Raw genomic sequence first — 14,323 nt, 5'->3', positions numbered from 1 at the left:
TTTGTTGCTGTATGAGGTTGTTGTTCGAATTAAATAAAAAAACTTAAATTATTCAAATATTATGGATGAAATAAATAAATGTATCTAATCCCTGTTTTATCTTAGATTCGCTAGAGTGCGTTCCGAATGAACGTCCGGACGACAACTTTTCCAAAACCGTTTCGTTTATCAAGATGTGACGTCATAACCGCGTTCTGTTTTACAATTTTCAAACGCCCGGACAACAACTTTTCATCGTGCTCGAGACTGTGACGAGAAACGTCTCGCATGCGCAGAACGACATAATGTAATAAAGCGCGATGATGAAATATATGTAGAAGTGTGTTGTAGGTTAGATTAGGTTTATATTAGGTTTATATTAGTTTTACATTTCTGTATTTACGTAAAATATAAAAACTCTAAATATGTAAGCATGTATAATGCGCACAAACGCAAAAACATTCCAGAATCGTTCCGTTTCACGAACCAATCTTGGTATGTGACATCACACTTCGTCTGGATGAACACTCCGGTATACGAAACGCACCCCTGGGAAAAAATGATAAAAATTACTTTAAAATATAAATCTTGTATCTTTGATGCATCTATCTTATTAAATGTAACTTATATACCCGAGGAGGTAATCACTTAATGTAATCGTGGGACGGAGTCCCTGAAATCATTATAAAATTTATATAAAATTTCGATATATAATTTGACAATTACAAGAAATAATTGTGTAATATTAGATAAAATCGTTTATTTTACCAACTGACCGCATATATAGTGAGGAAAAATTATTTGTCATCAAATAAAATTATATAAAATTAAATGAAATCATGTAATCTGTGGGACATTATTTCAGATAGTGGTTACCTCCTCGTATATACCTTTTACATATAAAAAGGAGTAAGTAGTAGTAGATATTATTTTTCGGATTCGTTGTTAACCCCACCTGGTCTGTTAAGTGCTTACGGTGGGCCCACCACGCGTGCCGTATACACGCATATATACATACTTAGCTCCGCCGAAGCGGAACTAAGGGGTGACAGGCAGACGCCTCGTGCGTCCCTTGTCTATTTGCCCAACGACAAAAAAGCGTCTGTTCAGCTCGCCTGCGACGGCGGCTGTGATTGGTACGCGACGTACCAATGAACTTTCCATAGAAAACACAGCCGACTCGAAGGACTCTTTTAGATTATAATACGCATCGTGCGGTTTCGCATCGACACTAGAAGACCGAGATCTCTTGCCGTGTGAACAAGTCGAGACCGAGTTCTCTTTTCGTTAAGGTGTATCGAGGCCGAGTCCTCCTATAATAAACTGTATTCAGAAAAATAAAATCATTATGAAAAATTGATACGTGGAGTGATCTTCCCCGTATACGACGTTACATTTTGGTGCCTCCTGTGAGGTCGTTCGCGCGGTGAACGCGGACGACGACGCTTCAAACATCGAGATTCCGCCAGCCTTTGGATTCCAGTCATCTACGTGAAGACGAGGCTTCGCAAGACAGACGGATCTGGATTCACAATTCGAACCGGGCAGGTCAACCAGCTGGATTCGAGCTAACGGCGAGTACATTATTCAAGGTTAACAATTTACCGATCGCGCATTTCCTTTATCCTTTTCTACTTCATATCGACATCATGACCGATAGAATCAAACTTCTTATTCAGAAGCGGACTTCTTTAAAGTCACAAATCACCAACCTAACGAACTTACTCGAAAAAGATCGACATGGTCATCATGACAAGGCCGCGTTGAAGGCGCGCATGGATCGCGTCACCGAGCTTTTCCATGCATACGAAGATTACAATGACGAATTGTTGACGCTAGATTCGAACGAAAATCATAAAGACGAATTCGCGAATGTCCAAGATAGGTTTTATTCACTCCTTATCAGAGTCAGAACTTTAACAGATTCCATACAGTCCGTCGCAAATACAAGCATGGGTATCGATGCGCCTTCTCCCGTTGATACAGCCTCTACAGTCGTGAATCACAAAATGAAATTACCTAAAGTATCGTTGCCAAATTTCGACGGATCATATGAGAAGTGGTTGTCATTTAAGAATGCCTTCATCGCAATGATAGACTCGCGCACGGATTTGTCGGACGTCGAAAAGTTGCAATATTTGCAATCAGCAGTAACCGGTGAAGCAGCTAACAAAATTAAAATATTGTCGATCGAGAGCGCGAACTATTCCAGAGCTTGGGAATTATTAAAACGTGCGTATGAGGTGAAGCGTATTATTATCTCGCGCCATCTCTCATTGATAAATAATTTGCCAATATTAGAAAAGGAAACTACTGAGGGCTTATCCAAGCTCGCCGACGACGCGCAACAACATGTCGCTTCCTTGGCCGCGATGGGAGTTAGCATAGGATCGGAGATGCTCGTTAATATACTCGAAAGAAAATTACCGAAGAATACCGCCGATAAGTGGGAAGAAACGCTTGGACGCGACGAGTTTCCGAAAATCGACGAGCTTTATGAATTTCTATATCGATCCGCGGTTCGCGTGTCTAAGCGTGTTCGCCCAGAAGCATCTAGACTCGACGACAAGAGTTCATCCTCAGTTAAAAAACCACGTACATCTAACAAAGCCTTTGCAATCAATACGGCGAACAGTTGCATAGCATGTAAAAACAAGCAACATCCGTTATATAAATGCGATAAATTCAAACAGTTGGATGCTTCTAAGCGCATTGAAATCGTAAGAAACGCCAGGCTTTGTTATAACTGCTTGCGTTCGCATAAGGGCAAACCTTGCAATTATGCGAACTGCACGATTTGTCAGAAGCGACACAATACGCTTCTACATCTTGACAAATATCCGTCCGTCACGACGAAAATCGACGCAGCAGATTCGAAAACGGATAAGACTTCATGACTAGAACGGGAAGTCGACAATAGCACCATGTGTCTCGCGGCAATCTCTCCATCATACGCGCCGCAGTTGATGACCACGGCGACGGTATTCGTGCAGAATCGTGAATCGAATTGGATTAAGTGCCGCGCGTTGATGGATACATGCGCTACCGCGAGTTTCGTTTCTGAAGGTCTTGCGAAACGTTTAAGAATCCCGATAAGCGCGTGTACAATGCCGATCGGCGCAATCAATTCTATGAGTACAACGTCTAAGGGCGTCATTCGAATTATCGTCCGATCATTACATAGCGAATTCTCTAAGGAATTAACGTGTTTATTAATTCCAACAATATCAGATTTGGTTCCGTCAGAAATTTTCCCTCGAGAAACTCTTAAAATACCATCTAACATAATATTAGCCGATCCAGAGTTTCACGTGCCGCGTCCCGTGGATATACTAATCGGCTCCGGGCCAACATTGTCCTTATTTTCGATAGGTCAAATTAATTTATCGCGAGACGGTTTTGATCTATATTTGCAGAAAACGAGATTTGGTTGGATTGTCGCAGGGGGGGGCGCTTCACAGAGTCGGTTAAAAACCACCACGTGCGCATTGATCAACTTAGAACAACAAATCGCTAATTTTTGGACGATTGAAGAAATAGCAAATAACATGCCAAGATCCGTCGAAGAAATCGATTGCGAAACACATTTTACAGATAATGTCATTCGTTGTAACGACGGACGATACATGGTACGATTACCTTTCCGTAAAGGTGACGAACGACTCGGTGAATCGCGTACTGCTGCTCTCAAACGCTTATATTCTCTCGAACGTAAACTCGCTTCCGATTCGTATCTGAAAACGGCTTATTCACAAGTAATACAAGAGTATTTAGACATGAAACACATGTCCCTAATCGACGAACCATTTGACGACGGGTTTTATATGCCGCATCACGCGGTGATTAAAAATTCGAGTAATACGACCAAAGTTCGCGTAGTATTCGATGCGTCCGCTAAAGCAAGCAATGGTTTATCTCTAAATAACATGTTGATGGTAGGACCCACTATACAAGATCCGTTGTTTGCGCATTTACTCCGTTTTCGTATATATAAATACGTGTTATCCGCCGATATAGAGAAAATGTACCGGCAAGTGTTGGTTCATCAAGACGATCGAATATACCAGCGTATACTTTGGCGTCAAGACGGTCAAATTAAAACTTTCCAACTTAACACACTTACGTTCGGGGTATCTTCATCGCCTTACCTCGCGATACGCACGATTCAAAGACTCGCCGATGACGAGCATGACGAGTTTCCTAATGCTGCGGAAGTTCTTAAAAATCATCTTTACGTTGACGATTTATTAACCGGCGCGGAGACTGTCGAAGAAGCTCGCTCGTTGCGAAACGAGATAATCATACTATTGTCTCGTGGCGGCTTCAACATCCGACAATGGGCCTCAAACGAGAAACGTATTATCGAAGATTTAAGTCCCGATGCCATGAATGCCAATCTTGTACTCGACAAGACAAACGCTTTAAAAACGTTAGGTATATCGTGGTCTGCGCGCGCTGACATGCTACACTACGCGGTCCGTTCTATTGATCGCAGCGGAAAAATCACGAAACGAATCGTCATGTCAGAAATTGCTAGGATATTCGATCCCCTAGGCATTTTAGGTCCAGTCATCCTGTATGCAAAAAAACTAATGCAAGACTTATGGCGATGTAAGGTAGATTGGGATGAATCTATTCCCGCTAGCATGCATTGCGCTTGGGTCGAATTCGCGGCACAATTAAACTTGATTAACCAGTTATCTATCCATCGTCAGATATTAATCCCTAACTATATTGACGTTCAGATTCACGGATTTTGCGACGCGAGCAATACAGGCTACGGTGCTTGTTTATATCTTCGTTCGAATGATGGAGATAACACGCATTGTCATCTTTTATGCGCTAAGTCGCGGGTCGCGCCGCTAAAAACCGTAACAACGCCCCGTCTCGAGTTGTGCGGTGCACTTCTTTTATCCAAATTGTATAACGAGGCCCGTAGCATGATAAAATTAAACTTCAGCAAGGTATTCATGTGGAGCGATTCGACTATAGTATTACATTGGCTGAAGACTTCGCCTCATCTTTTAAAACCCTATGTTTCTCATAGAGTAGCGCAGATACAAGAAATCACACAGCCATTGTTTTGGCGACATGTTAGTACAAAGGATAATCCGGCCGACGCGCTGTCGAGAGGTCAATTACCGAAAGATTTTTTAAATAATCTGTCATGGTTCTCAGGACCGTCATGGTTAATGAAATCTGAAAGCGAATGGCCTAATAACTGCATAGACTTGAACGAGTTGCCGGAATTAAGAAAAAACGTTTGTTTGACGACCAACGTTCCCGACTATAGTATTTTTCAACGATATTCGTCGTATTCGAGATTGCTGCGAATCATGGCGTCGTGCCTGCGTTTTCGTCCGAAAAATATTTATCGTGGACCATTATGTATAAAAGAGTTAGATGAAACAGAAATCAGAATAATAAAGATTATCCAATCTCATAGCTTTTCGTGTGAAGCGAAGGAATTAACACATGGACGGTCGGTAAATAAAACCAATATAGCTGCGTTGAATCCATTCCTCGACGAAAATGGCTTGATCCGTGTCGGCGGACGGTTAAAGGAGTCGAAATTAGCTCACGCACAGAAACATCCAATTTTGATTCCGAGTCGACATTTTCTCACTGATCTCATTATTAGAGAAACGCATGAAAAACATTTTCACACCGGCATTCAAACGACGTTGTATATGATTCGGCAGAAGTTTTGGCTGCTTGACGGACGTAATCAGGTGCGCAAGATCGTACGATCATGTATACGATGTTTTCGGTTTAACGCGGATACTGTCAATTATAAAATGGGTGACTTGCCAAAAAACCGAGTACGCGGCGAGTTTCCCTTCACGAATACCGGAATAGATTTTTGCGGACCTTTTTACGTCAAAGAGAAAAAATATAGAAATCGAAATCAAATTAAAGTGTATGTATGTGTCTTCATATGTATGGTAGTAAAGACTGTGCATTTGGAAGTGGTGAGCGATCTCACCACCGACGGATTCTTAGCCGCCTTACGACGTTTTGTATCAAGACGCGGCGTTCCAACACATATTCACTCCGATAACGGAACCAATTTTGTCGGAGCCAACAATAGGTTGAAGGAATTATACAGCCTCTTCAATTCTGAAGAACATAAAAATAAAATTAATCAATTTTCGTTGGAACACCGCGTCACGTGGCATTTTATACCTCCCATTGCTCCACATTTCGGTGGACTATGGGAATCCACCGTAAAAATATTCAAACACCATTTTAAACGCGTGGTTGGTGATCTTTTATTCACGTTTGAAGAATTTAATACTTTTGTCGTAGAAATCGAAGGAATATTAAATTCGCGCCCTATTTCCTATTTGTCCTCAGATCCTAATGATCTCTTAGCCCTTACACCTGCGCATTTCTTGATCGGTAAACCATTGAATAATCTACCTGAGCTCGATCTCTCATCTGTCCCAGCAAACCGCCTATCAGCCTGGCAACATATCAGAAAGGTACGACAAGATTTCTGGGCACGATGGAGCTTAGAATACCTCAATGAGCTACAAGTCCGACATAAATGGATCAAGGATGGAGAAAACATCACTACTGGAATGGTCGTGCTCGTCAAGGACAAGGGCCTTCCTTGTCTGCAATGGGCACTGGGCAAGGTTCTAGAAACTCATCCCGGCGAAGACGGAATCCCACGAACCGTGACCATCAAAACTCGCACTGGAGTAATGAAGCGTTCAGTGAAGTGTCTAAGTCCACTTCCGATCGAACAATAGTATTATAATGACAAATATTGTAACACGAACTGCGAATAGTCCTGTCGATGTAAGCAGGCAATCAGATAAATGTAATTGATCGTTACCCTCTCAACAGGGGGAATATGTTAAGTGCTTACGGTGGGCCCACCACGCGTGCCGTATACACGCATATATACATACTTAGCTCCGCCGAAGCGGAGCTAAGGGGTGACAGGCAGACGCCTCGTGCGTCCCTTGTCTATTTGCCCAACGACAAAAAAGCGTCTGTTCAGCTCGCCTGCGACGGCGGCTGTGATTGGTACGCGACGTACCAATGAACTTTCCATAGAAAACACAGCCGACTCGAAGGACTCTTTTAGATTATAATACGCATCGTGCGGTTTCGCATCGACACTAGAAGACCGAGATCTCTTGCCGTGTGAACAAGTCGAGACCGAGTTCTCTTTTCGTTAAGGTGTATCGAGGCCGAGTCCTCCTATAATAAACTGTATTCAGAAAAATAAAATCATTATGAAAAATTGATACGTGGAGTGATCTTCCCCGTATACGACGTTACATGGTCTCTCGGAATCGCTTACAATTAGTGGTAACATTAATGATTTTTCACAGGCTCCTGAATGCATGATATGCGAGTGACAAGCACGAAGTTATTTGTTATGCGTGCCACGACTCTTTGCACCATCAAAACGCATAATTGCCAAATATCTTTCTCTCTCTCTCAATACATAAATCTAAATTAGGAAATAAATTTAACGCGTTTAATTATCCACGATTACAGGCAGTGTCGTGATTTAACATTTAATATCTTTTAGAGTTTCTTTTATTTTATGTGAACACATTTTGATATAATCATATTTACTGAAACGCAACTTTTTATCTGTATATGTGTGCTCGAAAAACAAATATTATCGAATATTAATATTAGCAATAATCGAAAGTGCGATTGTAAATGTAGCATTTAAATTTTCATTTATCTCTCTATTGATGTTTAAATACGCATGACACAATCTAGGGCCAATTTGCCGCTAGAATGATTGAAACAATTATTGCTAGTGTGTTGACTAAACCGCAAACAGCTGTAGTCACAGACGATTAAGTTTTTATTTACACAAGTATTTATACGAAATTCGTTATAAATTTGTATTTTTGGTTTGAAAGTCATACATGATATAAACATTAATCGAAGAACCCGTTATGCTACCGGTTAAGGTCGTCCTCACTCTTCGTTACAATTCAGTCAGTTGATTTTCCATCCTCTTCATAATAATTTACTTCAATAAGTATGCCTTTGTAGACAATTTATCTATAGAACTCAAAGCATTGTTCTGTAATAGATGTATAATGAATTCAATAAAAGATCGATTAAAATTCTGGTTTATAATAAGTTATGTGATAAACGATAGAATTAACTTTCTTAAGATTTATTTTTAAAAATAAATATAACAATATGTGAGAATTAATAAATTAAAAATAATAAATTAAAAAAATTAGTAATTATTTACTTTAGGGGACCCAGCTCCGATGACCTTGACCTTGACATATGTTGTCAAGGTCATGATTCTGAGCAACTTTACCTTAACAACTAGGTGGCAGTTTGTTATAATTTTTCAGATATTAAGTTATTTTTTAACAGTAGTAAAATCTACTGTATTCATGCGAAGCAACTCTTTTTCCACCTCTTCTTCTGCGAATGAGCTCGCAACTTCCATGTCGTTTTATGTTGTAAAGTGTATGCGTGAATACTGTAGGTTTCGCCCCACTGCGGGGGGGCTGCACTATTGTTAAAAATAACCTAATTTAACCCATTAGTGGTGTGTAATAGCTGTCGCTTCGCGTAGAAAGTCGAAATTCATGTGCAATACTACAACCATAGAAGTATGTTCGCATAGAAGGTCACATGTCTGTACTATTGTGCATGGATTTCGAATTCCTACCCGAAACGACAGCCACTATACACCACTAAATGGGTTAGGTTAGGTTATTTTTAACAGTAGTGGAGCCCCCTCGCAGGGGAAGCGGAACCTACTGTTAAAAAGAATAGTTTGAACTATTGAACACGCATAGTATTAACTATTGATAGTATACAATAGTCCAGACTATTGGGTCTGAATATCTCAAAAACTATAAGAGTCCGCCACCTAATTGTTAAAGCAAAGTTGCTCAGAATCATGACCTTGACAACATATGTCGAGGTCAAGGTCATCGGAGCTGGGTCCCCTAAAGTAAATAATTACCAAAAACTTTCTCGCAAATGTATTGCTTCTTTCACGGAATTTCAACAGTTGACGGAACTAGTATTAATAGAGACTCATTTTTTTTCTTTCAGACAATACCGTAATCACGAGCGAGGTTTTTCAAGGTTACGACCTTCAGTTCATGGTGGGCTGTTATTTTCCTGCGGATTTCCAGGGCGAATTCATGACGCAGGTGAACGGAAAGGGTGTTAAAGGCATGGTGAACGTGCCTATTCAGTATTCTGCTATTAATATCACCTTCAACGCTATACCGGTGTGGGGTTATTGCCATAAGAGGGTCGGCGATAATGTACTGCTAATAGACAGGTCAGTTAACTCGACGAATCACGCACATTTTCTGCAACGAGGAAAATGTCGATTCTACTCATTGGGTCTGTTTTTTGTTCCTGCACAATATACAATATACAAATTTGTATAATTGTTTCATTTCAACTTATTGCACCGTGTGTACTAGTTCAGACAGTTGTTGTAGCCCGTGAGTGCTACCACAATTAAGTCTCGCATTTCAGCCTAACAACGAGCTGGCGGAAATGCAAGATTATTACTGCAAAGCAACCTTTGCATTTCGGCATAGCAACGACTTGCGGAAATGCAAGGCTGCAAATTCCATAACGCGTGCGGACAACGATCACTGATCGACCGCAAGCAATGACCGCACGCACATCGAACAATTATTAATAAAAAGCAAATCTTGCATTTCGACAGAACAACGAACTGCCGAAATGCAAGAGGACGAAGTCCGCGTTGCACACGGCACGAATGCCGCTATTTCGATGACTCCGCGACGCCTATATATTCGGCGGTCTAAGGACCGGCGAGAGAGTCTTGTCATACATCTAAACGTAACGATACGTTACGCGTGTCGCGAGAACCGAGTCATATTACATCCGCGATAACGAGTGTCGCCGACCGGTCTAAGTCACGAGCGAGGACTTTAACCCGAATATATTCTTTAATTAAATCAATTCGATAATTATAACCAACTATTCGAATTGTAACTTAATCAATTAACAATCAAAGTGTAATCAATTAATCGGGTAATTAAAATAGTTAAATAAAGGGTTACGAATACTTGAATAAATGTAATCAGTGGTAATCATCACTCGAAATTATAATTGTTATAATAAATAAAAGGGGTTATTTTAATAAAAGTGTGGTGCAGTGAGTGTTTGTTCTACGACCTTGACCACTTTCCTCGTTTTCCTCATGGGTTTCAACCCTTTGAGCGGATCGAATCCCAAATTAATATCTTGTTGCACCGAAAGGTACAACACAGTGCAGAAACAAAAACAGACCTATTGTTAGCAGTTAAGGGGGAAACTTCCTTTATCGGGACAAAAAACCGTTTTTTTGGAAATAGTCTTAATCGATTGTTAAACTATTCAAGAATATTCCCTGAAAATTTCAAGTCGATATCTGCAGTATTTACGAAGTTAGTTAAAGCGGGTCGGGTGACGAGTTCAGACGGGCCTAGCGACCCTCGGGCGGTCGCGTTTATACTTGCGTTCTCGGCGCGTGTTTATACCTGCATCCAGAAAGTCCGTTGTTTGAAATTTCAACTGTCTTCTCTTTCAAACTTTTTTTGACTTACGATCAGTTCGCTTTCGTCTCTTGTCGAGTGAATACGTTACTGAATGCAGCATGACTTCGTATCCGAAAGCAATACACGGGCAGTCCAGACGTTCAGCGAGGCCTCGAAAAAGGAAATCTCCTTGGTGTAAAAATCAAGAAAAAGAAGCCGAAGAAAAGGAAATTAGTAACACGAGTGCTTCGAGTAAAAAACTAAGCAGTGCTAATGTTTTTGACGCAGAAGTGAATAGAGCTCATGCGTATAAAATTATAGAATTTCTAAGCGTTTTTAAATGCTCGCCCAACTGCTTATATGTCGAAAGTGCTTAAAAATGTCGAATTTAGAGAATCGGGAATTCGTGGTTTCGGTTTTAAGATAGTTGTGTTGTGTTCTTGTGGCTCTACACAGATTGATTCTGGACCTCTTATAAATACCGGTTATGAAATTAACAGAAGAATAGTTTTTGTTATGAGACTTTTAGGCATCGGACAAGAAGGCATCAATATTTTTGCTGGACTTATGGATCTCGGTACAGGTTTGAGTAACAGTGCGTACGAGAAAATTGTGAAACACCTGTATGATGCAGTAAAGTTTGTCTTTGATGCTACATGTCTGAAAGCAGTTAATGAAGAAAAAATATTAAATGAAGAAAATGAAAGACCAAAATCAAAATTTTATGTGTCTGAAGATGGATCGTGGAAGAAAAGAGGTTTTGCATCGCTGTTAGGTGTTATAACTCTAATTGGTAATTTTACCGGAAAAGTAATCGATCTTGTTATTAAAAGTTCAATATGTAAGGTTTGCACGTCATGGAAATCAAAAGAAGGTACTGATGAATATACTGAGTGGTACGAAAAAGACGAAGAAGAATGCCTACTAAATCATTCCGGTTCATCAGGGAAAATGGAAGTCGATTCCATAAAAGAAATGTTTTCCAGATCAGAAGAAAAGTACGGCGTTCAGTACGTAAATTATATAGGCGATGGCAACTCAAAAACTTTCAAAGCTATCTTAGACTTGAATCCGTACGGCAATGACCGTCCTGTAAAAAAAAGTGAATGCGTTGAGCATGTCGAAAAATGAATGGGCACAAGACTTCGAAATGTAAAAAAAGATAAGAAGCTCGGAGGACGTAGAATGTTGACCGATGTACTGATAAAAAATAACTCGATACTACGGATTAGCCATAAGTCGAAATACTGATTTGGTCCAGGGCATGAAAAAAGCCATTCAAGCAATACTCGATCATCTAACATCCACCGACGAGACACCGAAACACGGAAATTGTCCGGCTGGAGCTGATAGCTGGTGTAAGTGGCGCAAGGCTAAGGCAGCAGTTTGTGCAGCGTCATTTAAACATCCCCCTCCTCTTTACCCAAATGTTGAGAAACATTTGCAACCGATCTTCGACGATCTTTCCAATGACAATCTTTTGGAAAAGTGTTTAGGCGGTTACACGCAGAATGCGAATGAAAATTTCAATTCTACCGTTTGGCGTTTATCGCCTACACATATTCACAATGAAGCAAAAATCGTCTGCATTGCTGCGTATATTGCTGCATCGATATTTAACGAAGGCTACAATGCAGTGTTAATGATGATGAACAAATTGGGTATCAAATTGGGATCCAAGCACACAATTTTGCCGTAATGAAGGACGAAAAGCAAATCAACAGACAGAACCGCCGAAGCTATAGCAGCTCAAAAGAGGCAAGAACGGCTCGTAGGATGGAGATGATGGCTCAAAACGTGTTCTACGAGGAAGAGGAGGGGCTACTTTATGCAGCTGGAATCGCTGATTAGCGTGAGACTGCCGTAAGTTGTGAATATGTAGTATTTTTATGTATCAAAAACTTTAAACGCGTTTTTCTCGAAACACCTTTTTTCGATTTTGTGAACACGATTAAGAGAACTCTACTGAACCGATTTGGCTTGATGACCTCTCATTTTAAAGATAATTAAATTCTTTTCGATGTGACATTAATTGTTTTTTGAAAAAATAATTTTTTCATATTTTTTTTCGTATTTTAAAGTCGATTTTTTTTTAACGAAAAACACACTTTAAATTTTAAACTGTGTAAAAACATGCAATTTCGACTTCTCTAAAAATTGAAATGTCACATAGAAGCTAGTATCAAAAACATTACAAAAAATTTTGTTTTTTTTGTTTCAGACCAAAATTAAGGACGATACAGTGTTCACAGCGGAGACACTTCATAAGCGAGACGATATCAATATGGCGTCCGTTTTTATAGTAAATATCTTTTTTTTAAAAAAAATTCCTGTGTACTGTTCGATTGTGTATTAAATTGTCATAAAAATTTCAAAACGTTTCAAGTTATTATACCCGAGAAAAAAATTCGTGAATATCATTTATTTTTCGACCGTGTAAAGGAGGTTTCCCCCTTAAGAGGATGTTGGAGTTATCGATGGAACGCTCATTTCATATTTCTCGTGTCATTTCGTTTTCCTTATACAGAATAAAAAATCCTTTTCCAGAATAAAAGGGAAAACACAAACAAGTCTGGAAAAGTCTAAACCGTTATAAGAATCCCCCAAAAATTACCACGTAGGTTTTTTTTCATATATATTGTGACGTGACACTTTGTGTCAGTCACTTGTGATTGCATTTACGCGGAGATCCTGTGTCCTCTAAGCTCGAAGGGCGAGGGCACAAGCGAGCGTGCCAAACTTATAATTTTTAGTATAAAATATTTAGTTATTTTTCAGACTTTTAATAACAATTTTTAGTCACATTTGAGCGTGAGCGATGGTTACGATAGGTCCATGTATTTTTGCCGCCTCACTTACGGAAGGAAGAAAGAAGACATCGTCAAAGAAGAAAAAAATAACCTGAGAGGATCTAGTTTGCGTCACCGAGGAGCGCGGTACACGCAGGTCGTATTGTTCTGTAACCTCTGCTAATTTATTATTGAGATTATTTGGTGACTGTAGCACCTTTATTGCAGACGCCTCGGAGAGAGACGTCTTAAACGATTGTCTGGTCTCTGGCCGAACTATAGCCGAACCTTTAACTTCCGAGGAGAGCGCAGAAAGATCGCAGATCGTGCAGGAAGCCTTTTCCGCTTATTTGGAAAGCGCGCCAGACATCCAAAGGATACGCGACTCGCAGGACTCGCTCTGATTTGTTGCGAGGTCGCGTGGCTGTGATAAGCCAATTAGAGCAGCAAGCGGCCCGATAGAAGAGGGGCCTAACGGCCTGCGTGGATCCGCGGAAGCTCCCGATCGTCATTTGTGCGGTAATCGAACTGCTGTAAAGAGGACGCAGGATCTCCGATGCCGTATTGATAGGATCTCCTGAAGCATGGACGAATTATTGAAAGAATCTCTGGACGCCTATTACGAGATTATTAAGAGGCCCTGTTGACGAGATTAACTGTCGTCGCCGAATTAGCGAGAGAAATGGAGAGCGATCGACGAGGGATCGTAACGTGGTGAGGCGAGCGTCGTCATTACGAAATTATGTAAAACCACCGGTCATGGTATGTGAAATGCGTCTCGAGTGGATCGCGCGTTAGGCGGTATTTCGTGTTAGAGTTCCCGATGTCGTATTAACCGCCTGAAGGCGTTTTAGAGTAATCGTTGACGTAAGTGCGTGCCATCCGCTCGGACGTTGAGATTTGGAAAGTATAATTGAGGGGCTGGATTCTATAAGGGGATACGAGTGAATTTCGCGGAATAAGTATTGTCCGTAAAAGGCGATTCGAAAATCAGCTGAAAGTTGCATTTGCCCAACCCTCCCCACCTCATCTCACCGC

The 14,323-nt window shown here is 40.6% G+C and overlaps 2 protein-coding genes across 2 annotated transcripts; both read left to right on the top strand.

Moving 5' to 3' along the window:
• The first annotated feature begins 1,628 nt into the window (after positions 1-1,628).
• LOC108777246 (uncharacterized) lies at positions 1,629-2,876 on the top strand. The gene has a single exon (XM_018544082.1). The coding sequence runs from the start codon at positions 1,629-1,631 to the stop codon at positions 2,874-2,876; it is 1,248 nt and encodes a 415-aa protein (XP_018399584.1).
• Positions 2,877-2,903: 27 nt separating this feature from the next.
• Positions 2,904-6,737, top strand: LOC108777245 (uncharacterized). Its single transcript, XM_018544081.1, has 2 exons — positions 2,904-5,733; positions 5,929-6,737. Exons 1-2 carry the CDS (start codon positions 2,904-2,906, stop codon positions 6,735-6,737), a joined length of 3,639 nt encoding a protein of 1,212 aa, XP_018399583.1.
• Positions 6,738-14,323: the final 7,586 nt, after the last annotated feature.

Source organism: Cyphomyrmex costatus, unplaced genomic scaffold, assembly GCF_001594065.2.
Source record: "Cyphomyrmex costatus isolate MS0001 unplaced genomic scaffold, Ccosl1.0 scaffold42, whole genome shotgun sequence".
Taxonomy (NCBI): domain Eukaryota; kingdom Metazoa; phylum Arthropoda; class Insecta; order Hymenoptera; family Formicidae; genus Cyphomyrmex; species Cyphomyrmex costatus.
Note: the sequence above shows the minus strand (reverse complement) of the source record. Positions and strands in the feature narration are given on the sequence as shown.

Bases quoted from the DNA above. Each gene is read 5' to 3' on its own strand.
- LOC108777246 (XM_018544082.1), top strand. From the start codon at position 1,629: ATGACCGATAGAATCAAACTTCTTATTCAGAAGCGGACTTCTTTAAAG.
- LOC108777245 (XM_018544081.1), top strand. From the start codon at position 2,904: ATGTGTCTCGCGGCAATCTCTCCATCATACGCGCCGCAGTTGATGACC. The intron at 5,734-5,928 runs GTATACGATGTT...TATGTATGGTAG, and splicing joins GCGCAAGATCGTACGATCAT to TAAAGACTGTGCATTTGGAA.